The sequence below is a fragment of the Heteronotia binoei genome, chromosome 1 (genome assembly GCF_032191835.1).
Source record: "Heteronotia binoei isolate CCM8104 ecotype False Entrance Well chromosome 1, APGP_CSIRO_Hbin_v1, whole genome shotgun sequence".
NCBI lineage: Eukaryota > Metazoa > Chordata > Lepidosauria > Squamata > Gekkonidae > Heteronotia > Heteronotia binoei.
The window spans coordinates 243,406,459-243,432,314 of NC_083223.1; the positions used below are offsets into that span (position 1 = coordinate 243,406,459).

General features: G+C 42.2%; 1 protein-coding gene across 1 annotated transcript in view; it reads left to right on the plus strand.

Annotated features, from left to right (window-relative positions):
• ADCY3 (adenylate cyclase 3) overlaps positions 1 to 25,856 on the plus strand; it is a 118,795-nt gene that overhangs the window by 29,973 nt on the left and 62,966 nt on the right. Inside the window, exon 3 of the mRNA XM_060250182.1 lies at positions 11,393 to 11,542. Coding sequence (XP_060106165.1) covers positions 11,393 to 11,542 — 150 coding nt within the window. The remainder of the gene's footprint in view (positions 1 to 11,392; positions 11,543 to 25,856) is intronic.

Consider the following 25,856-nt stretch of genomic DNA (forward strand, 5'->3'; position numbering starts at 1 on the left):
CTTCTACAATTCTGGTCACCGCACCTCAAAAAGAATATTATAGCATTGAAAAAAGTCCAGAAAAGGGCAACTAGAATGAAAGGTTAACTAGAAGGGCAACTAGAATGAAAGGGCAACTATGAAGAAAGGTTAAAACGCTTGGGGCTCTTTAGCTTGGAGAAACGTCAACTGCGGGGTGACATGAAAGAGGTTTACAAGATTATGCATGGGATGGAGAAAGTAGAGAAAGAAGTATTTTTCTCCCTTTCTCACAATACAAGAACTTGTGGACATTCGATGAAATTGCTGAGCAGTCAGGTTAGAACGAATAAAAGAAAGTACTTCTTCACCCAAAGGGTGATTAACATGTGGAATTCACTGCCACAGGAGGTGGTGGCGGCTACAAGCATAGCCAGCTTCAAGAGGGGGTTAGATAAAAATATGGAGCAGAGGTCCATATATAATTTTTTGGGGACACAGAGTGTTGGACTGGATGGGCCATTGGCCTAATCCAACATGGCTTCTCTTATGTTCTTATGACACCACTCCTAAATCTTCAGGAATTTTCTGTGTTGGAATTGGCAGCCCTAGTAAAACATTGGTTATAGGATCAATCACCCAAAGGGTGCCTGTCTGTTATTCCCTTTCCTGGCTTTCTGTTGGAAAGGCCTGTTTGTAAGACTTTTGTAAAGGACTTTTTTTGTAGAAAAAGCCCAGCAGGAACTCATTTGCATATTAGGTCATACCCCCTGATGCCAACAAGCCAACCTGAACTGTGTTCCTGTGTGTTCCTGCTAAAAAAAAGTCCTGCTTTTGTTAATTAACATTGGTTGAAGTACTGTATTGTTGCTGGTGCAGATTCTTTAAATGCTGCTAGTTTTTAGTTTTGGGATTTTTTAAAAGAATGCCATGCTTTTAAAATGAAAGTGTTTTTTATTGCTGTCATAAGATGTCTCAAGTTGCACAGAGAAGTGTGATACACATGCTTTAAGTAATGAGAACTTGAGTGCATGTGCTCAGAGGAGCTCTTCTCCTTAAGCAGCCTATCAGTGAGGAAAGGAACTGTACCATCTAACCAGATGATTTCAGGGTACAGATTCCGCTGGCATTTGTCTTAAGAACATTCCTCTCTGCTAGAATTATCTACTTCTCATGCAGCCCCAGGGCCTTGCTCCGATTAAACACTACTGTTCTTCCATTTAGACTGTAACCTACTTGGGTCAGAGGTTGCCTAGCTAGTCCATTCCTGTGCTATTTACAGAGCATTATGTACATACAAAGTTGCTATCACAATAACTGCATGCTCCTGGAAGTTGTCAACTCCAATGGCTTTCCTTCCAATCAGCTATGCGGTTGGGATTTGTTTGTGTTTTCAGCTTCTTTGTCTCCCTGCCCTCTTTAAAGCTAATTGCTTGCATTTAACGTAGGTAACTGAAGCCCTGGACTGCCTCCGCAGGGAGTCCACAACCTCCTGAGTCAGAAGAACACAATAACAGAACTCAGGGCCATTGAAAGAGGCTAAAAAAACTTCCATTGCAAGTTAAGCTTGGAGCAAGGCATCCCAAATCTGCGATTCACAGCATTTTTGGCACGTGTGTATTGTTTTTATATGCGAACTGTTGTTTTTGCTGTGTATGCCCAAAGATCAACAGTACATCTGATCAACAGAAGTCTGTCAGTCATTGTAGCAGAAATAAGAACTGGAAGGGAAGGTGCCTGCAAGCTTAGCCAGCAAAGTGTACTGGGCAGAAAGTGGTGGACCTGGGAGGCCTGGGTGCAAATCCTCACTCAGCTATAGAGCTCAGTGGGTGACCTTGGATCTGGCTCTTGTGCTCTCTTAGTGTAACGTACCTCACAGGGCACTGCCCCAAGTTCCTTGGTGGAGGGGCAAGACAAAAATGGATAGATGGGAATGGTGCAGTTTTGTTCAAAAAAACTACATTCAAGCTCCATGATTATAACTCCAGCCATATAATTTGGCCCTGAGAAGCAACAAAAGAGAGACAATTTGAATTATGACTGTTACCCTGGGGAAGTATTTTTTTTTTAAACCATTCCCCTCATGCTCTTGATAGTGGTGGAAACTGCAACCAAGTTGCATCTAATTTAGGACAACCCCATAGGGTTTTCAAGGTAAGAGTTGTTCAGTGGAGGTTTGCTATTGCCTGCCTCTGCATAGCGACCCTGGTCTTCTTGGTGGTCTCCCATCCAAATACTAAAGCAGGGATGACCCTGCTTAGCTTCTGATATCTAACAAGATTGGGTTAGCTTGAGCCATCCATGCTTATGCCCTTGACTCTTCTTGGCTTACTTTTTGTCATGGGTGGTGGTGGGGGGACAACATGGATGATTGAGCCAGCTTTCAGTATTTGAGGTATCCAATTGGTATGAGCGTTTCTTCATGACTAACACAGTAGAGCTTCTTAATTTATTTTATTTTGAAAAATGTTATGCTGCTTCTCCTGTAACTTTCCTGAGGTGGCTTACAAAGTAAAACATAAAAAAACACAAAACATTAATAGTTATTAATAAAATTCCAGCCTCAAATTGCCTCTATATTACTAAGCATTTGAGTGATTGGGACCGATTCCCCACTAGTCTTGTCTTGATCTCACACTCCTCTTCTCCGTGGGGCTTCTATCCAATTTCACACAAGCTGTCCTGGGGCTGAAACTCACTCCGCCTCTTTCATGCAGCAAGCAGAAACCAGTTTTTAGATGATTTTGCTTGCTGTGCAAAAGAGCTGGAACGAGTTGCAGCCCCAGGGTGGATGGAAGCCCTGTGAGGAAGAGGAGCATGAGACCGGGACAAGGCTAGTGGGGAATAGGTCTGGGTGTCTTGTGCTATTTCTCTTTTTATCCATTATTCTGTCCCTCCTTAATGTTTGTAGTTTTGTAATTTTTATTCTTAAACATATTTTAATGGTGAATTTGCATGCATCTATGAACTCACTTGAATAGCTTCTAATGGCTTCTTTATTTTAGCAGAATAAAAAGGTTACTTCATGATCCTGACTATTTCAAGATTCCCACATTAAGCCTCCTCCCTACCCCTCAGCCATAATTCATGAGGAAACCAGGAAGTATGTTTCTTGGTGGATAGGGAGAAATGGATTAAATGTAATTTAAAGACAACCCTTGAGCATGCAGTCCCAGGAGAAAGAAAGTGCATGTTTGGGGGAACCATACCAAGATTCATTCCAGGGCAAAATTGAAATGAAATGTGACAGGAGTCATGAATATGTAGCATACTATTTTAAGAGGCTAAGTTATGAATAAAACAGCGCATACAAATTAACTGTAGAGCTGCCACCTTTTCATAGGCCACAGCTATTTTCTTTTTAATATAACATTTACATGGCATATCTTTGTGTTGAGGAAAAGCCGGACAAGATGGCGGGTGAGGGAGGGAGGGAAGAAACAAAGGTAACAAATTTCATTATTTAGCATACAGATTGCCAGGGAAAAAACAAAGCTGCCTAGGCACTCCAAAGTTTATTTTCTGGCAGCTGTTGATTTCCTGAGACTACCCAAAGTTTTTTTTTTTTAAAGCATCCACAGAAACATATTTCTCTACTTGTTTTCTTGGAGTAGCCATAATGGCTAGGCTTCAAAAGCCCGACTGAGGCAATGAGTCTACTTCAGCAATGGTCGGTTGTCATGGCAACAACGTGTTAAAAATAGCAAGTCACTGGGTGTACATTTATGTTGGGGGGTGTTTCCCTCACCATCCCCTTAGAATTTTTCCTCAGTGCCTGCTGAAAGGGATTTCCCTCTTACTGCTACTTATAAAACTGCAGAGTACCTTGTTCTTGCGGATCAGCAAGGTTATTACAGGACAGACATAAATCTAAGAGGTATACCTTAAGCATCACAAGCAATACTCCCTCTAAGCTGTGGAGTCTTGTGAGCAAAAATTCTGCTTTGTGAGCTACTGGCATTAAAATTGTGAGCTGCTGCATAAATTAGTTCGCTCTGGGGCCATTTTCCTGAGCTAAGACAAAAATGTGTGAGCTGGAGGCTAAAAAACTGTGAGCTAGCTCACACTAACTCAGCTTTGAGGGAACACTGATCACAAGTTTTTTGGGGGAAGCCCTTCATATTTAGTGTATTACACTGGGTAAAAATGGGCAAGAGTTCCTGCCTGCTGTACATTTATACTCCAAAAATGCAGAGGCAAAAAGGGATGAGGAAAGAGAGAGAACATAAGAGGCAAATGTCAATCCTGAGCATAGTAAAATAGAACCAGAAAGGAATCAGCAACTAAGATATAGATGATCTGTCAGGAACTGTCATACTGGGAGGGGGGGATGAAGTGAAGGGCCAGAAGTCTGGAGGTAAAGTTCACCTGTTGACTCTCTTCTTACCATGCAGCTCTTGCTAGGTGAAGCAAGGCTCTGTCAGAAAGCTGGAGGCAGAAAAACAGATTGAAGCATTGCGATTAGGTAGCAGGGAGCAGCTGCAGCTTCATAATACATTTTATGGCCCAATAAATTTGCTAGTCTTCACGGTGCCACGAGACTCTGTTGTTTTTGCTGCCACAGATTTATCTATTCCTCTCTGGAAATGTTCCGTTGCTAAACAAGTAGGCCTGTTCTAATCCAGGGTCAAGACCAGGAGGCTTTTCCCATATCTTCTTCCTTCCAGGGCTAGGGCTTACTGTTATGCGCAACATGAATTCTTGATAGACTGATCCTCATAGTCTAAAGTTCCATACATGCCACAAACTTGGGAGCTGAGGGGTGCTTTATATTGTGGCCAATATGTCTACCCTCATCTAATGGTGCAATAGACTGAAAGACAAGTAGATTACAGTAGCCCAAGCTGTGGTTCCAAGTTTGTTGTAGCAGTTAAGTGCATGGATTCTTCTCTGGAAGAACCGGGTTTGATTCCCCACTCCTCCACTTGCAGGTGCTGGAATGGTCTTGGGTCAGCCATAGCTCTCTTAGGAGTTGTCCTTGAAAGGGCAGCTTCTGGGAGAGCTCTCTCAGCCCCACCTATCTCATAGGGTGTCTGTTGTGGTGGAAGGAGATTGTAAGCCGCTCTGAGACTCTGAGATTCAGAATATAGGGCAGGCTATAAATCCAATATCATCACCATCAATATCATCTTCCTGCTGTTTTGATGGCAAAGAAATGGTATAGAAACACTAAACAAAATGAAGACACGAATGGGCAAGGGTCTGTAATATAACAAGAGTATAAGGGACCTGCTGGGGCAGACCCAAGGTGCACCCTGGAGAGTCCGCAAATAGCCACAGCGGCCAAGGTCTTCCTCTGATGTCGCCTCTTGGCACTCATATTCAGGGGTTAAGTGCCTCTGGGTGTGTAAGTTCTCTTTAGCTATCTTGGCACATAGCCATTGATGGAACTATCTGGGTACTGAGGATGTACCTGGCACACTGTTGGTACTAAATGAATCTTTGTGGCAACTACAGACTTTCAGGGTTTCATCTGAGGCACGGAGGGATTTCCTAGGAAACTACTTCAATGTGCTGTTATTACCCAACATATTCTGGAACTAAGCACAGTAACAAAATCCTGGGATTCAGGAGCATGTGGCTTTTTAATTTAAGCCACAACTTCTCAGTTTAGAAGCTCTTTCTAGTTCCATTCATTGTGGCATTAGGAAAGTATTCTCCTGCCAAACCAACTGAAAATTGACTATACTCACAATAAATATTTACAGTACTTTAAAGACATGAGTAGCAGACCATGGTAAAAGCTTCCACCTTGAGTTAACAGGAGTTCTGTGGAAGAGCCACCTTTCGGCGTCATTTTTACATAGTTCATTATTGATCATTTCTCTTAGAGTAGAATGGAAGATTACACAGTGTTGTCTGAGAATAATTCTCCCCTTTAAAAAAAAACCCTTACTGTTCAAATACAGTGAAAGATAAACATGTCACTCTGTTTATTGTCTCTTAGCAACTCCAAAGAAGATGGGTTTAAATTAATATCCAGAAAATTGCTTTTCTTTAAAAGAAAAGTGTTTGTGCCTGGAAGAACACGACCTTTGCCGACCACCAGCCAAATTCCATGTGGAGAGGAGTGATTCTTGTACAGCTGTCCAAAATTTGCCTTTGGGCATCAGTCAGCTGACAGAGGATGTGGTTTTCCCTGCTGGATCATAAAGCTGGTGAAACAGAAGCAGGATAAATGTGGCTTTGCCCTAAGAGATGCTTTTAACTGTTCCAGAAGAAATGGGCTGCCATGTTTCCACACTGTGTTTACAATGCCTTCTGAAGTGACATCTGCAAGGGGAAATGCTTGCTGCAGATACCTGAGAAATGCTCACCTAGGAAAAATCCCTTAAGACTACTCCCTCTAAGCTGTGGAGTCTTGTGAGCAAAAATTCTACTTTGTGAGCTGCTGGCATTAAAGTTGTGAGTTCTGGGGCCATTTTTCCTGAGCTAAGACAAAAATGTGTGAGCAGGAGGTTAAAAAATTGTGAGCTAGCTCACACTAATTCAGTTTAGAGGGAACACTGCTTGAGAGCCCTGCTGGCATGGGAGAAAGGTAGGGAACATTTTGACACCAGCTGTGTGAGATTGGGTCAGAGCTTCCATTCCTCCCCTGTTGCTATGGCCATGAATAAGCCAACCCAGGACTAGTCCAGGATGTCTACAGTTTATTTATTTTATTGTATGCATGTGTGCTAATATGTATTTTGCTTTGTCTAAGTTATCTTTTTCTTTATTTTCTTTTTAAAAACTGCTTTGAGTCCCAGTGCAGAGAAAAGAGATATATAAATATTTGAATAAATCATCAAGGCAATTCTGCTGTTCTCACGAGAGGATCAGTGGATTATAGGCTGCCTATAGAGGTATATAGGCAACCTATAATCCACTGATTCTCTCATGAGAACAGTAGAATTGCCTTGATGGTTCAGTTTAAAGGTCTACAAGTCAAAAGGCCCCACTGGTGGACTTTCTGATGGCCCCTGCATTTTGGCCACTGTGTGACAGAGTGTTGGATTGGATGTGCCATTGGCCTGATCCAACATAACTTCATTTATGTTCCTCCTGCTATCCTGTTTCCAACAATGGACAGCCAAAAATTTATTTATTGAAGTGTTTATAACCCGCTTTTTGCCTGAAACATTCTCACTAGAGAAGTAATTGATAATGATGAGAACTCACAAATGTAGGACTATAAAAGTGCAAAATGGCTGCAAAATTGAAATGAATCCTGTAATCAGCAGAGCCAGCTAGAAAAAGCTTCAAATATTTTATTTTTTTTTAGAAAAGGGGAGCAAAATGGGTTTAATCTGGCATCATGTTGTTAAGGAAGGGCTGTGTAGGATCTGTCTGGGGAGAGAGTTATGACAGCCCTATCTCTCAGTGTCACTGATGGGGTGGGTGTAGAAGAGGAGTGTGTCTGAGGACATGTGGATATGGGTGTTAGCAGGGCTTTTTTTGAGTAGGAACGCACAGGAACACACTTCTGGCTGGCTTGTCAACAGGGGGTGTGGTGTAATATGCAAAAGAGTTCCTGCTGGGCTTTTCCTATTTTTTTAAAAAGCCCTGGGTGTTAGTGTTTTAGACCATCAGGGCTTCAAAGGTTAAAACTGGCACTTTAAAAATTGAATCTGCCACCAGATGAAAACAGATTGGCACCACATGAAAATCATGAAGAAAATCATGAAGAACTGTCATAGCATGGTTCATCTAAGTTTTTACTGGTTTATCTGTTTCATTTATAGCCTACTTTGCTGAGATTCGAGTATTACACAATTTAAAACAATGTGATCAGAGGAGTGTATGTACAATCAACAGTATAAGAAAGTGGGATTACAGCATTGGAGTAGTGTGCTAACAGTATACTAATACCAGTTATCACCCTTGCTGTGTCAGACAAACAATTCTGTTTTGCATAGTTTGCCATTTCACAAGGCAGGCCATTCTACAAAGTGGGCCAATTTTTTTTATATAGCACCACCACCCTGAATGTTCAGACTATTTCACATACATTAACTCAGTCTGCAAAACAGAGAGACGGAGACAGTTCCTGGCAAGATGATGGAAGGCACAGAGATAGGAGTGGGAGAAGGTGGCAAAAGGAGGAGGATGTGGCATGCAGGGTGAACCACTTTTTAAAAATGGACTAGATGAACTTGAAAATTATGGCTAATATGATAGGAAGAATGAGACAAGGAAATGATTGATATGATCATAGTTCTGTGAGACTGAAGGCCTCTAAGAAAGAGACCACAAAGAGATGATTGCTAATGAAGTTGCTTGCAGTCAGTACAGAAAGGAAGAAGAGATCCAGAATAGAAGTGCATGTATTGAAAACATACTGACTGTAGTTTTGAAAGCTTGTCCTCTGTACGATATATTATCAGTCTTATAGGCTTCACCTGTTCAGTCCTTAAAATCAGATATTTTCTAGCAGCACTCAACCAAGTTATATTGGGTCTGTTTCCTTGGCTGAGCATTAAAAGTAACAAACTGCTTGCTATGCGCCTGTCAGATGCCAGCTCTGTTTTAACAGTTGCTGTCCCCAGACGCCATCCAGCCTCTCGGCACTCAGATGCTTAAGAGACCTGATAAGTTTTCTTTTCCATAACACCTCAACAAGTTTTAATGAAGAGAAGATAAGAGCAAGGGCATCTGAAAGGTCTTACAGGCGAGGCAAAGAAATTCAGACTGAACCAACTGTGTATCCTAGTTTAGGAAATCTTGGGAACAGCTGGGACACACCATACCTCAATGCAAATGGTTGTTTTGGGTAGATAGTCATTGTTTCTACCTTTAATAGCCGGTCAGTTTGCAGACATTAACAAATGGCCATGCTTATTTCCAAACTATGTAAAAAAACATGGGACCCGTTATACTCGTGGTTAAACAGCATGGGATTGGACATGAGGAACTTGAAATGGAGCTTTGGATAGGCCCCTCCAGCTCAAGGTGAAGGGAGGTTGGGTGAGGGAGATTGATTGTTTACTGTTTTTTTTATATGTATATGTATCTAGGTTTACATGTTTATATGGTGTCTGTTTTGTTGTACGTTTGTCTTGTTCAATAAAATATATTTCTTTTTTAAAAAAAAACTATGAAAAGCTTAATTGGCTGGTTTCTGCAAATCAAGTCGGCAAAGGAACAGGAGGAGACCTGTCATTTGACAACTCTGATTTTTGTTGTTAGAATAAAGTTTTAACTTCCTGACACGTTTCCTCATGCTGTCTGTGTTGTTCTCTGTAGACTTGTGTTTGACATGGTCAGTTGGGGTGCCTACACTTAAATAGATCCACTGGTGGGTTAGTGGTTGAGTAGTCTGGAGCACCAACCTGCCAAGGATTCCTGTGCATTTATTCATGCATGTGCACTTGCAGATCTGCGAGTTGTACCATATCAAGGGCAAAGAAATCAGGAAAAAAAAATCACAAGGATTCTCTCACACATGAGCACTCAGCTATTACTGTCCATTGGTTATTGTCACATTGTTTCTTCTTTGCCTTGTGATGTTTTTTGCACCTGGAACTCCCAGGTTCCTCCTCAAGACTCACTATCTGCCTCTCGCCTATCATGATTCCAGTGCACTTCTTAAAGAGAGTAGAATGATGTGGGAGAGTGAGATTGGAGTGACAAACTCTGCCTCTGATTTATGCGTGTTTATTTGACCATATTCAAAGGAACTTTGCTTAATATATATGTTTAAATAAACTCATGAAGGCTGAAGTGCTATCACTCTTCCCCCCATGTTTGTTCTTCCTCCTTCAGACATCTGAAGAGGGTTTCTGCTTCATCTTCACTGGCTAATCTCTGATTTAGGGGAAATTCATAGATTGGTGGTGAAGTACATGCCTTTCGTGCAGAAGGGCTCCCAAACTGGGAGAGACTTTTGTCTGTGACCTTGAAGAGGTGCTGCCAGCTGGAATAGTCACTGTGGGATTAGATGAACCAATGGTATGTGTCAATATAAAGCAGTTCCATTAACTTTTTAAAGGGAATGGCCATAGCTCAGTGGTAAAGCACCATCATCTTATTTGAACAGGTCTGTATTGTAAGGCTGCGAAGGAGGGTTCTGCTTTGGTTGACGCCATGTTAAGCAACTGGGTATGCTCCTCTGCATTCAGCACACCTCTCCTAATGTGGATTACAGTAATAATTCATGGTAATCCATGCAATGGTGACATCCAGACTAGACTACTGTAACTCTCTGTATGCTTGCCTGCCCTTAAGACTCCAATTGATCCAGAATGTGGTGACATGAGTTCTGATGGGAATGTCATGGACAGCACATACACAACCTGTGCTGCACTAGCTGCACTGGCTTCCAGTGGAGTACCATGTCAAATTCAAGGTTTTGGTGTTGACTTTTAAGGCCTTGAATGTCAGGGACCAATGTATCCGTGGGACTGTCTCCTCCAGTACATCCCCAGGAGAGCATTACCCTCTTTAGACAACAATCTACTGGTGATCCCTAGCCCCAAAGATGTCTGGCTTTCCTTGAACAGGGCCAGGGCCTTTTCAGTCATGGCCCCAACCTGGTGGAAGTCTCTGCCAAATCTCTGTAGGATCTTATGCAGTTTCATAGGGCCTGTAAGGCAGAGATGTTCTGCCAGGTTTTTGGTTGAGAGCAGTGACGGTTTCTATTCTGGCTGGCACCCTCCTCTTACTCTCCTCCCCCACACCTGCGAGGTGATCACAGTCCAGAACTGGGAGGAAACTGTAACCTTCACCATGTGATTACATAAGAACATAAGAACATAAGAGAAGCCATGTTGGATCAGGCCAACGGCCCATCAAGTCCAACACTCTGTGTCACACAGTGGCAAAAAATTTTATATACACACATACACTGTGGCTAATAGCCACTAATGGACCTGTGCTCCATATTTTTATCTAAACCCCTCTTTTATTTATTTATTTATTTATTTGAGATTTATATCCCGCCCTTCCCACGAATGGCTCAGGGCGGCTTCCAACAATTTAATCAAACATAAAATTTAAACAATATTAAGTATAAAACAATAAAATATTTAAACAGTTGAAGGTGGCTATACTTGTGGCCGCCACCACCTCCTGTGGCAGTGAATTCCACATGTTAATCACCCTTTGGGTGAAGAAGTACTTCCTTTTATCCGTCCTTCCTTTTATTTATTTTAAAAGGAAGAAGTACTTCCTTTTATTTATTTTTATTACAGTCCAGTACTTTGAGGAAACTGTAATTTTCACCACTTGATTTCTTTTTTAGATTGTTGTTTTGGCACTATCTTATGTCTATTTTATAATTTTAATCTTTTATCATATTGCATATCACCCAGAGCCCTGCAATACACAGCCAAAGGGCTCAGTGGTGACCTCTCACACAATTGGGAAGCTAGTCGCAGTTGCCTTAATCATCTGTCCTCTTCTTTACATTCATCTTCTGGAGACTGATGGTTGCAATTTTTCTTTTCCATTTAAGATCTTGTCCAATGTTTCCATCTACTTGTGTACCATCTGTGTGGGCATCATGTCATACTACATGGCAGACCGGAAGCACCGCAAAGCCTTCCTGGAAGCACGGCAGTCTTTGGAGGTCAAGCTCAACCTGGAGGAGCAAAGCCAGCAGCAGGTAAGAGCTGAGAGTAGCAAATGTTTTCTTCCTGTTTTACATCAACACAAGAAACTCAAGAAAGTGGGTGTACCTAGAGGACAGGTTTATCATGGTGGTAATTTGGTTGCAGAATTTGTAGGTGTCTATGTCAGGGCTGAGCCGCCCTGAGCCTGCTCCGGCGGGGAGGGCGGGATACAAATAAAATTTTGTTGTTGTTGTTGTTAACATGGAATTTCAGACCTCTTTGGATTTTTGCATTGTGCAGCTATTAACTGGTATTACATAGGGGTAGCCATATGAGTCTACTGCAGAAAAATTAAGCCGAGTCTGATGTCACCTTTGTGAGTCAGAGCTCACTTCATCAGATGTGTCTAGTGTCTGTAGCTGATATATTCTTGAAACTTCAAGTGTAATTATAGTTGCTATGGATGGTCTTACATGCATCTGATGAAGTGAGTATGATTCATGAAAGCTTATGTTGGGATAAATTTTTATTGGTCTTTAAAGTGTCACTGGACTCCTCTTAATCTTTCTGCTCCTGAAGCAGAGACTCGACCCCTTATCACATTTGTAAGCCACATTTCTTCCTTGCAGAACTCAAGGAAGCGTACAATATGAATACAACATTATAAAAGCAAATCATAAAACCCATAAAAGTCACAGTTTAAACACTTCCATTAGGACTGCTAGCAATAAAAGCTAAATCAATCAAAATGCAGCCCTAAATAAAACTTGTCTTCAGCTGCCTCCTGAAGATTGACAATGAGGGGGTCAGGCTCACCTCCCTGAGGAGGTTGTTCCATAATTGTGGGGCTGTCATGAAAAAGGCCCTCTCTCATGTACCCACCAAATGAGTGACTTTAATTGGTGTGACAGTAAGGAGGGCATCTCCCTGCAATCTCAAATCCTGGGCAGGAACAGATGGTAGAAGATGGCCCTTCAGATAACCTGGTTCCTTCCAACCCATGTTGGACTTTAAAGGATGAAGTCAACTCTGTGAATTAGGCTCAGGGGCAGATCAGTAGCCAGTGCAGTTGCTGTAGTATAGGAAATCATATTCCTGATAGCTGGTCCTGACCAGCAGTCTAACTGCAGCATCCTGCATTAGCTGCAGCTTCCAAACACTCTTCAAGAGTAGCCTCAAGCTGAGTGCGTTGCAGTAGATGTAACTAAAGCATGGATCATTCCAGCTAGATCTGTCTGACCAGGAAAGGATGCAGTTGACGCACCAGCTAGAATTGATGCACGAGACACACCAGCCCTCTGGTTTTCTAAGGTGATCTCTGTGTCAAGCAGCACTTCCAAAGCTGCAAACCTGGCAGGAGGATAACCCAATCCAAAACAGAGGAGATCTGAAGTTCACCCTCATCCAGTCCATCACTGAGCACCAGTTCAGTTTTATTTGTGTTTTGTTGTTTTATTTGTGCTCAGCAAAATGTAACAGAGAAGTTCTGGAGTCTCAATCTTCATATGAGCACCTGGGAACTGTCAATGTGTTGTGGAAGTGTAGGAGAGATTGTATATTCACAACAACCTTTGTGAAATAGGTTACAGTAAGAGGTAGTAACTTACCCAAAGCCACCCATGAGGGAGAAGCTAATTCTCAGTGGACCAGGACCTCCAGTGAAAGACAGCAGGGCTGGCAAAAATTCCTTTTGAGGCCTTGGAGAGCAACAGTCAATCAAAAGTTGATAATAATGGGCAAGAACAGAGCAGCAGTTTGAATCAGTGTCATATGCTTGCCCAGGCAGGCTGTTTTACAGGTCCAGACCTGTTTTAGCTCTTGCAGTAGAAGTGTATTTGGTTTCAGGTCATTTTTTGGACCACTAAGCCCTCGAGGGAAGTGAGTCAGTCTGTTATTGTCATTCAGTTGCCACTTCAGCCTGTAGTGTGATCACACTGGGAGGGACTTAATGCAGGAACACATACATCCCATTTCTGGGTATATTTGGACAGAAGTTAAAAATACACATGGCACCCTTTTTATAGACTCAGTTGCATCCAATTCACAGTTGCTGGCCCCTGTTGGACCATTCCTGCTGTCTGTCCTGCACCTAACTGTTGATAACACCTTCACGATTAGCGTCACCAAAGTGTTATTGATGTCAGCCTGAGCTTTGGATTCATGGGGAGATAGATTTTTACAGTCGTCAGAGGGTTCTAGATTGGTCTTTGAAAAGGCTTTTGCATGCTGCTGAGACAGACTGCAGTAATAGCAATCCAAGTCTTGTGCTATTGCTCTGGCAAGCCTACAAGACTCCCCTGTGAGGAGCACAAAACAGAGTGATGGAAGAGGAAAGAAATGGGGAGGGTTGTTCAGGGAATTTTTTCTTCAATGAGAGAATTGCACTGTCTTTGACCTCAGTTCTTTACATGCTTCTCTTATAGAAATAACAACCTGGGGGCCTGTGAGAAATTTCCAGGATATTATAAGTGCTTAGGAGGTTAAAGAAGCCATTTTTCTCTCTTTTTCTTAAAATTAAAAATGGTATTTTTCTTGCATACTGTACCATGTCTTGTACATGGGCTGTCCTATTTCATTACCCTTTTGGTAGGCATTAATTCATGAACTAGTATTAGGGAGAATAAGTTGGGAGTGCACAAGTAATTGGGAGCATACAAGAAAATAGAGAGATGTGCAAGTTGACCTGCCACCGAAATTGATACAGAATTGGCAGGGCAGTGTTGGTCCTGGGCCATAGGTGAAATTGGCTTGCTTGCTTATTTAAGTTATTCACTTTGTTGTGGTTTCTCCAAACTGTACATTGCAGATATTGCACTGTACTGATTCACAGAATTGATGCCACCATTCCATCTGGCCATCTATCTATAAAACTGTTGCCAAAGTTATAAACTCCATCCCCTACCATACTCACCTAACATTGAATTATCCCATGGCAAAAGGCTTTTGAAACTCAACTTCAGAGGCAACCCTTGAGGATTATGTATAGCTTCTACAAATTGGACAGGAAGAATTATGGCTAGAAATTAGGAGATTAATTTGTACAGTGGTTAGCTCTGAAAGTACTTTATAAATAATAATTTTAAATTTTTTATTACCTTTTATTTTATTTGTTACTTTTTGTTCCTATTAAGATTTTATTAAATCTTACAAGACATGCCACATTTCTAATGCAATGAGAGTTATAACCAATAATGTGCATTGCTTTTAATTATTATTGTTAGTATTCCTGAGTTTTGCAGAGGCAAGATATACATCTTTTGAAATGAAGTAAGTAATACAATGAAAATTGTGGGTTCCGTATACTGATATTACTTACTGCATTTTTTTGGTATAAAGTATTCCGTTAGAAAACACTTGACTTCCTTTTGCTATATGACTTCTTTTTTAAGTCATAGAAGGGCATCTTCCTGAAATAGATATTTTAAACTTGAAAGTGTTTTATGTTTCCATGTCCAACAGATAATCATATTTGGAAAACTTTTTCTTAAGATATTATTAAACTTGGACACAGGGTTGTTTCACGCAGAGGTTTGTTCTTTTTCCTCATCATTTTGTAGTACATTCTCAAATTGGATTAGAGCTGGTTTGAGAAAACCTGAATAATAATGAGGAAACTACAGACAGTAAATGGAAAGACAATAAATGGAGAATGTGGATGTGAGGAAGCTCAAACAATTAAAGTTCAGCACCCAAAAATGGAGGAAAATCTCTATGTGAAAAGACCTAAAATCTCTGTGTGTATGTGTTTTCTTCTTTCTTCTGCAGTCTGCTGTCTATGGTTTAGTATAGATTCTGACTGAATCACTATTTAGTATTCTAGGCACAGAAACTGTCTTTTCGCAGATCCAGGTTACAGGTGTGTGTGTGCAGTGTGATAGTGGCTGAAAATCCACACTCCTGTGATTGGGCGCCATATGGTAATTTATGGATACTGATCAACAGTTAGCAGGACTTCAGTGAACTCAAGCGAAACATTAGCTTTATTAACAGGAAAAAACATACAGTGAAAAGTGAATATGGTTTGTGATTCTGCCAAACTGTACAGATAATTGGAAGTGGTATTTTATTTTTCTCCCAATCATCTCCATATATAGAGACATTTGGTAGATGCAGAGAAGGTTAAAAAAAATCAGAATGAACTGTTGTACTGGGTTTTTATCAATTATTTTTGCTTTAGAAAACATATTCCAACATTTCAGATACATAATTGCCAAGACACATTAAATGTAATTAGATTACAGATTATGTTTATGTGAGGATGTCTTAAAAAGATAAGTACTTTTCAGAATTTCTGTCTGCATGCAATAATAGCTAATAGTTTTTAAGGATAAAGGGTGTGGGACATTTGTCATGTAAATTATTTAAAAATGGAAGAGCTCTGCATTATTTATGCAGACCTCAGAGTGAACTGACATCATGAGTCTTGTATACAGGTTTTTTGGTGGTATGTAAGTTTCTGCAGGAACTCTGCAAAGAGCAGTTTTTAACAATGGCTTTCTTCTCTACTTTAAGTTTATGTAGTTGAAGAGGAGAAAGGTAATTGGCCAATGAGAGGTAAAGGTAACCAACTAGCCATTGTGTGCCATCTGACTGCCATCAGAGCAATTGTGAAGTATGTCTTGGGTTTGAGGAATGGAAGGAAGGAAATGGTAGGTTACTCTCTTCCTTTGAGTTCAAAGCAGTTGTCTCTCCTGTGATAACCTTGTGGAAGAACTTTCAATGCTAGAACAGTCCTTGGGACAGAGTGGATTAGACTCAGAGGAAGAATGAAACAGGCTTCAACCTCACTCTCAATGATAGCTTCAAGCACTGAAATAGACTTTCCTCTGGCCCAGCCAGTCATCCATGGGCTGTGTTAGGGTCAAGGCAGACACACTGGAATAACCATGACTGATCTTCCCTAAGTTAAAAAAAATGCATGGGATCCAATTTTATGAATGGCTGGTGGCTTGAAAGAAGTGCTTATACGCCATCCTGTGGTTTGGGAGATGGTTTTGTACTCCCAGCTAATAATAATACTTAGAATTCAGACGCCTTTGCATGTAAAGTGCTGTTAAATCGCAGCTGACTTATGGGTATCCCCTCAAGGGATTTTCAAGGCAAGAGCCATTCAGAGGTAGTTTGCCATTGCCTGCCTTTGTGTAGCAACTCTGGACTTTCTTGGTGGTCTCCCATCCAAGTACTAACGAGGGCAAACAGTGAAGCCACCTTGATTTCTACAAGGGAGAAAGGTGGCTAATAAATGTTTTAAATAAATAAAAAATTCAGATAGCATAGCACATTGAGAATGGTCACAGCACCTTAGGTAGGCCAGTATTATCACCTGTTTACCACACAGGAGCATGCTCTAGTGGGTTAATGTCTGAGGTGAGGCTTGACCCAGAGACTTTCAGGTTTATGTCACAGCTCTTAGCTTCAGTGCTATACTAGGGCCTAAGTGTTTATATAGCACTTTTGAGTATTTTGAGGATACAGTGGAAGAGAAGAGAACATTGTAAGCTGCTTTGTGTTTCCACTGGGGAAAAAAGCAAAGGAAATAAATATACATTCAGAGGGCTTTACATATGTTGTATGAGTAGTTTTTACAATAACTTTGTAGGGCATTATTCTAATACCAGTCATATTGTCTTCCATTATGCAGATGGTGTGTCACCTTGCCTTCATGCTCTTGCAGTACAGTTCTAAACAGAGTCACTTCAGTCTAAGGCCATTGATTTCCATGAGCTCAGATTGGAGTAACTCCACATAACATTTAACTGTTAGCCACTCATGCTGAGTGAGGACTTTTGGTACAGAACTTGGGCTACCTGGGTCCACCATTTGGCACAGACCTCACAGTCCTAACTCATAGCCTTTTTGTGCCAGTTGTAACCCATTCTCAAACAGGAATTCCAAATTGACTGCTCATGTATTGGGCAAGTAGTACTGAACCCTGAAGCTTAACATTTGCAGCCTGCTATTACTGTTACTCCTTCTTGCAGGGATTTCTCCATGTTTATGCTTCTAGGCTGGCCTTTTTCAGAGAAATCAAGAGGGAAAGTCGAAGAGAGAGGGAGGCCATGATGACAGTGCAGTTCCCATAGCAACACACTCCCTGTATCTGCTACAAAAGAGTAACCCCTGTAGGCTCTCAGTAAAATCCACTTAATTAATCAAGCTATTTACATTCAGAGCAGATCCCAAAATAAAATTAGAGCATGCCTTTGAAAATTATTTTTAAATGTTCAAAACAGTCCATGGAACTAACTGTCATGGTTTGGATGGCCTTTCTGTTTTTGGCCAGGGTCTGTGCCGCCTCACTTTGGTTGTGAGCCTGTGCTACTTTGGGGTATCAGTATTGATATTCATATATCAATATTTTTATCTCCCCCCCCACTCCTTAAAGCAATGTAGAGAGGTGTCTCTCTCCCCCACATTTTATCATCACAACAGTCCTGTGAGGTAGCCCTATGAACCCTGCGAGGCTGAAAGTGACTGGCTCAAGTAAGCCTCATGGCAGATTCTGAGGTGGCCCTATTAGCTCTGTGAAGCTGACAATGACTGGCTGAAGTAAGCTTCATGACACATCTTGAGGTAGCCCTATGAGACTGAAAGTGATTGGCTCAAGTCAGCTTCATGGTACATTGTGAGGTAATCCCATGAGCCCTGTGAGACTGAGAGTGACTGGCTCAAGTAGCTTCATGACACATTGTGAGGGAGCCCTGAGAGGCTGAGATTGAGTGGCTCAAGTAAACCTCATAGTACATTATGTGGTAATCCTATGAGATCTGTGAGGCTGAGAGTGAGTGGCTCAAGTAAGCTTCATTGCACATTGTGAGGTAGTCAGTCTGAGATTCTGAGAGTGACTGGCTCAAGTAAACATCATGGCACATTGGGAGGTAACCTTATGAGCCCTATGAGGCTGTAACCAAAGGTGTGCATATCACACCCCTGCTTATTCTAGTGGCTGTGCACTTGTTGAAGTAGAATCCACTTCTAAACTTACTGTACTGTCTGGGCAAAGAGTATGCCCTCTCAGTATAATGCAGGAATTTAATATTAGTTTACATGTTTATTTTCAAATTTAGTATTTATACACTCATAGCATAACCGTGGCGTTTCATAGTCATTTTGTAAATTATGCAGATGAGAATTTTTGTTGAGCCTCTTTTCCCAGTTTACCCTATTCTTCCTCTTCCCTCTGGTTTTATGAACTTACCTGTGGGGGAATGAACACACATGAACTCATGGATATTGAATCAGGTCATTGATCCTGTCAAGGTCAGTATTGACTTCTCTGGCGGTGGCTCTCCAGGGTCTCAGGCTGAGGCCTTTCACATGATTCTGGATTCCTCCTTCTCCATGGAGGTCCTGGTCACAACAGCTGCACGGTCTGCCTTCTTCCATCTACGGCAGATCAGGCAGCTAGCACCATATCTATTCTCCCAAGATCTGGTTACAGTGATCCATGCAATGGTCACTTCCAGGCTGGACTGCTGTAACTCGCTCTACGCTGGCTTGCCCCTGAAACTGATTCGGAAACTGCAGCGGGTACAGAATGCGGCAGCTCACCTGCTGACTGCATCACCTATATGGGTGAGCATACAGCTGGTGCTTCGTGACCTGCACTGGCTGCCTATAGAGTACCAGATCTGTTTCAAGGTGTTAGTTTTGACTTTTAAAGCCTTACGCAGCCTGGAACCAACATACCTTCAGGACTGTCTCCTTCCATATACGCCCCGGAGGTCGCTTTGTTCAACCTCCCAAGATCTTCTGATAGTTCCCAGCCCAAGGGATGCCCGTCTTGCCTCTACCAGGGCCAGGGCTTTTTCGGTCTTGGCCCCGACCTGGTGAAATCAACTCCCTATGGAGATCCGGGCCCTACCTGGCTTGTTGGCCTTTCATAGGGCCTGTAAAACAGAGCTGTTCTGCCAGGTCTTTGGATGAAGCAGCGGGCATCTATCCACCTATTAAATCGGTTGGCCTCCCCCTACGCCCTTATGGCCCACTGCACCACTGTACTGTGGTGCTATGCTATCTTGCTTCATATCATCATGCTGAACTAACCTATTGCAATTTACTGATTGCTGAAGTTGATTTTATTATGATTTTATTGTGATCTTAATTTAAATTGTTGTACTCTGCTCTGAGCCCCCCAAAAGGGGGAAGGGATGGAACAGAAATAAACTAATAATAATAATAATAATAATAATAATAATAATAACAACAACAACAACCTACAACTTGATCATTTTAACTGGAGAAAGCCAATGATTTTCTGCATGCCAGGCAGAAGCTCTAATACTGAGCTGCTCCTCCTCCCCATGAACCTTGCTTTGGGTACTGACCCATAGTTTGAGAACCACTGGTTTATATTGCAGTAACTCTGCATGGCATTTCTTTGCTGGATTCCCTGTGTCTATTGAAATCATGAGTCTGAAATGTGAATGTTTGGATTTCAGAATTTAGAAGATGTGCCAGAAATGTGAAATATGTTTCGTGTACTTGAAAATCAAGTTTAGAAATATGGCTAAGTCAAATTGGCCTCATATATTAATCTCTTCCCTGCTGATGCCACCCTTCTCTTCCTTCTTAGATCCCTTTCATCACGCCTTCTTGCCCTGGGTGCATTAAGAACCAAGTTATTTCTTTGGTTTTCTCAGTAAATGTTGCCCTGGCCTCATCAGCAACATGGCCAATTAGCCAAGCCACAGAAGAGCTAATTAGTCTGGCAGGCTTCATCTTTAAATGCTGTAATAGGGAGCTGTGAGAGTTAAAGTAAAACAGGAGGGAAAGCTTTGTCTCTGATATAATCTGAATTATTACTCATGTTGTCTGGAATTTTCTGCAGCGATGCTCCTTGTTTGAATCTGCTGAAATTCTCAGTTGAAGGAGCATGAACTTGCAGCCTTTGATCCTCTAATATTTTAGTGTTTCAGGACCCCTTTACAAATTTTATTTTTCTGATGTTGAGATTTTCTGATTGTCAGAAATGTATGCAACACTTCCAGCACCTGCCTATTTTCTCCCTACAGATTCCTGTCCCCCTTCTTCAATGTTTTCCTCTCTCTTGGGCTCACTTCCAGTTTAACAGCCTGGATGAGAAAACAATTTCAGATTGTATGGAACCCACTTGCAGAAGAGAAGTGGTGGATGGGGGCAGATTTAAGCATTCCTTGTCCATTAAGTCTACCTGCAAATGACCCCTGCTTGTGCTTTAACACTGGAAATCCTCCATTTTTCTTTTACTGCCTTGTTCCAAGGAACTGACCATGACTGAATCTGGGATTTTCTGCATTTGAAGCATGCACTCTTCCAGTGAACTACAATTTAAAATGGCAGATGTGTGATAAAATTTTGTATGCGTCCTCTGTGTAAAAAAATCCATGCAAGAATCAGGAAGAAAGGAGCAATGAAACCCAGCCAACTCCCTTCTGTTCTGGTTTTCTATTTGCAGGGAAGTTTTTTAAACAAGGGAACATTCTGCCCTCAGTCTGAAGTGAACATATGAAGCTGCCTTATACTGAATCAGACCTTTGATCCATCAAAGTCAGTATTGTCTTCTCAGACTGGCAGCGGCTCTCCAGGGTCTCAAGCTGAGGTTTTTCACACCTATTTGTCTGGACCCTTTTTGGAGATGCCAGGGATTGAACCTGGGATCTTTTGCTTCCCAAGCAGATGCTCTACCACTGAGCCACCGTCCCTCCCCAAGTGGTACATTCTACTCTGTCTTCTCTGAACTCGAGCACATAGTTTCCTCTTTATTCTGTGGCATGGGTAACTCACTGCACACAGCAGTTTCCTAGACTTGCTCTTGAATACTAATTTTTAACTAAAATCAGATCTCTCTTCTCCATGTCAAGCAACTTCTTTATGACTGAACCAAGGCCCCTTTCTGCAACTCAGAGCAATGCACAAATCCAAAAATTAATGTTGGGCACAGAATTGAACATTCTGAGAACTTCAGTTTTTGGTTCAACATAAAGCAAGTATCTAATTCCCTGGACTGCATACATAGTTTTGCAAATGTGTGGGCAGGGCCTGATGAAATTGCTGGGTGGAGTTAAGTAATAGTTTTTAAGAGAGTTAAAATGATTGCAGAAATGCATCACTCCCCATGGGGTACACCACCCTAATCTGTTTTGTCCTCCCTGGTCAGGTTTTTGAAACAGAACAAATACAATGTGTGAATAAGAGCTAAAGAGATGAGAAACCACCCAGCAAAACCCATATCAAGATGAGCTCACCCAACACCATGAGCAGTGCTACTGCTTTTAAAACAACTTTAAGTTACTGTGTGAAAAAAAATAATCTGCCATCAGCGTCAGAAGTCTGTGGTGGCCAGGGTACGGGGATATTGCATACCTCTTTGCTTCTTCCTGGCAGAAGCAGCATAAAGTATGCAAAGCGATGAAACAATTTGCATATTTATATAGGTCGCAGAATGCAGTTTTTCTTGAAGGTTTAAAAGATTTTTTACCAGTCATCCCAGGAACACACGTGGAAGACTCTTGGCGGTTATTTAATTATTTGCTCTGTTTTGTCCTCTTGCTTTTCAGCAGCTTAGAGCAATTTAAACACAGATATAAATAAATGACAAAAAGGTTTATCAAGGAAGCATTTCTTAGTTATGTCTTGATCCAGTAATGGTAGAAGGAAGTCTGGCTGCTGCCTGTTCTCCTTCTGATCTCTGCAAAAGGGAAATAGAGGTTTTCACCTGGAAACAGTAATGATGGAATGGGTGTATGTGTTATGTGCTGTCAAGTCGCTTCTGACATATGGCGACCAGCGACCTCAAGAATTAATGCCCTAGAAAACAGCCCTGTTCAGGTTTCTCAAACTGAGGGTTGCAGCTTCCTTGACCTGCACTGAGTAGTCATGCCTTCTCCTCTGTGTTGCACATTCTTCTTTTTCTACTGCCTTCAACTTTCCCAAGCATTATTGTCTTTTCCAGTGAGTCTTGATGTCTTGTGTTTTATCCTTCCTTTGGGCTCAGGATTGAAAGTGTTAGCTGTGTGTGTGTATGGTGGGGAGGGGAACAGCTTGTCAGCTGGAGGTGAATTCAGGTATGATGGAAGGAAAAAAGGTTCTCCTCACCCCTCCCTCAACCTCATTTTGAAATGGCAAAACTAGTTGCATAGGTTGAAAAGCAAGTGCCAATCCCCTTCTGGAAGAGTGGGGTGGTGGAATCTCACAAAGGGAAAGCAGTGGGGACAGCATAATTTAAAAAAAACCTTCCTGTGTCCATACTGCATATTGTTAAAGTGTATTTATTAACTATTCCCAATACCTTTGTGCAGATTGCCCTGCTTGTACTGACCCAGATGTGCAGCACTCCTTGCTTGTGTGGGGCAGGAGAGGAAGGAGCACCAGACAAAAGCAGATAGCTCTCTATCCTTTCTCCGCTATCTCGTATAACACTCTCTCTCTCTCTCTCTCTCTCTCTCTCACACACACACACACACACACACACACACACACACACACAATGTATCTTCTCTCTCTTCCTCCCTGAGCTCCAATAATTTCCTTTTACTTCCTGTAATTTGGCTTGGATGTCAGGTAGAGTTGCTGTGGCAACTCATTTCCATGACAGCAAATGACAAACTTCTCCTGACAGGCTTCCCCTGTTGGTGCCACAAAACACACACACACACAGAGCAAGCAAACATCCCCTTGGCTCCCCAGCAGAACTTTCTCCTCTTTCCTGGGCTCATTTCTGTTTCCATGCCACAACTGATTTCTGATCTGCCCTGGTTTTTAAAGTGAGAAGAATCTAGGGTATTCCCAAGGTTGTGTGGGTGGTACATGCATTTGGGGTAGTTTTGGGGCATTGATTGGCAGGTTCTCATGGCTTCTTTTGGTCTGGCTCCTAGCTACTTTTGGTCTTGGCGGGAAGTGGGCAAGTGCCCCCCCTCAGAAAACCCTGAGAATCTGCTTCAGAACCCCCTGAAATACTGTTGAGAACTCTGGGTGCATTCAGTTCATGTACACAACTGACTTGGGTTACTTCCAAATAGTGAGGATTCTCTGTGTTGCTTTCATTGTTACTGAATACAAAGGCATGTGCAGGGGTAAGAGTGTCAAGGTTTGGGAATTTTTCTGTGTATTTTTTCTCTCTGACTTTTCCATACATTTGCCACACTGTTTGGAAGTGTGGTCATCATGGCTGCCATTGCAGATTTGCTCCCTCCTCCCTTTTCATGCATGTTTCCTAGTTCTGTAATTCTGAATCAACTTTGTGAAAGTTTGATGTAGATAAGTGGCAACTGAACTAGATGTGGCAGTAGAGCATCATAACATTATAGGAATTTCTGTTGTGTTTCTTTTAAAAGTCTGCAAAATCCTTCCAGTAACCTGGAAGAAAAAAAAATGCTGGAAGATTAGAACACCTAGGCAAAATGGTGGGAAAATGACACTTGTGTGGGTAGGAGCAGGGCAGACGAGTGTTTTCCAGACACTGTACTAATGTGCTTGGACTGGACTGGGTTCTTTCCCTGAAAATTTGAGAAAAGCGGGTTTGGCAAAGAGTGCATTGAGGACAGGGAGAATCTGGAAATGGGACTATTACAGCATGATGTCCTGGGAAAGCTCCTTACAGAAAAAACTCCAGTCGGGGATCCAGGGTAAAAACAGATGTGGTGGGGCATTCTTTTATTTGTGCTATGCCAATCAGTGGCCTAGTCTATTTGTATTGTGGGGTCAGCCCAGGGAGCCTTAGGAAGGAAATGATAAATGTTTTTAAAGTGAGGTTTTACCTGTTGTTGGTTGCCTTGAGACTGCCCAGTGGTGAAAGGCATGTATAAATTTAATAAATAAAGTGAAGAAAGTGGATAGAGAGAACTTTTCTCCACTTGACAAACATGCTAGAACTTGGAGGGGGGGGGTATCCCAGTGAAACTGATTAATAGTATACTGTGGACAGATAAAAGATGGTGCTTCAGCATGAAACACATAATTAATTCATGAAGTTCACTGCAATAGTAGGCCAATCAGATTCAGAGAGGACCTTGCCTTGTAGAATAAATGGAACCTTCATCTTCAGAGGCAGCATGTCTCTGAATCCCAGTTGCTGGAGGGGCAACAATGGAGAGGGGCTTTGGCTCTGTGCCTTATGGCCTTCCAGGCTCTTGTTGGCTAACGTGGGCAATAGGATGATTAATTAGATGGATCACTGGTTGTGGGAGTCAGTTAAAATTTGTGGACTTCTTTGGGATAAGGAGAAGAGCAGTATAACATCAAGTTGCAACTGACACATGGCAACTTCATCCATGGGACATTCAAGGCAAGGAGAAGAAGAGGTGGTTTGCCATTGTCTTCCTCCACATAACAACCACAGTCTTCCTCGGTGTTCTTCCAGTCCTAGTGCTGCCCATGGCCAACCCTGGTTAGCTCCCAAGGTCTGACAAGCCTGGGCTAAGCTGGGCAATTGGGCTGCTAATATAGGATAAACCTGATGTTAAATCTAGTTACCGCAAACTGATTGTGCTGTGGTTTGAGCTGAGAACTGTCGTCTGTTGAACTAGCTTCTGGTGAGGGAAATGCTCAAGCTAATCTGTTGAAGACAGAAATTTACCTATAAAAGACCCTCTGTCTACTACGCCCACGAACTTCTCAGGTTGAATATTGACATAGCAGCTCTCAGTGAGGTCCGTTTCCCTGAGGAAGGTAGTCTTCAAGAACACGGTGCTGGCTATACCCTCTACTGGTCGGGTAAGTCAAAGGCTGAGAGCCGCCTTTCTGGCGTTGGCTTCATGGTCAGGAACTCCATCGCCTCCAAACTCGAAAACCTTCCAACAGGTCACTCAGATCGCATCATGTCCATGCGCCTCCCACTTCAAAACAAGCAGCATGCAACACTCTTCAGTGTGTATGCCCCAACCCTTCAAGCAGATCCTGCAGAAAAGAACAAGTTCTATGCTGATCTACGCAACCTCGTACGGAAGACCCCTACAGAGGACAAGGTGATCATCCTTGGCGACTTCAATGCCAGAGTAGGTAAAGACTCGGAAGCCTGGAAAGGAGTACTTGGCAAACACGGCATTGGCAACTGCAATGACAACGGGCGCCTCCTGCTAGAATTCTGCATGGAGCACCAGCTCACCATCACCAACACTATCTTCCAGCAGAAGAACAGTCTGAAGACAACCTGGATGCACCCACGGTCCAAGCATTGGCACCTTATCGACTACATTCTGGTGCGCCAGAGAGACCTTCGAGATGTCTTACACACCCGAGTAATGCCCAGCGCAGAATGTCATACGGATCATCGTCTTGTACGCTGCAATCTCCGTCTTCACTTTAAACCCACACCCAGGAGAGGAGGTATCCCTCGGAGGAAGTTTCAGGTTGGCAGCCTCCAGTCAGCCGAAGTTAAAGCTGCCTTCC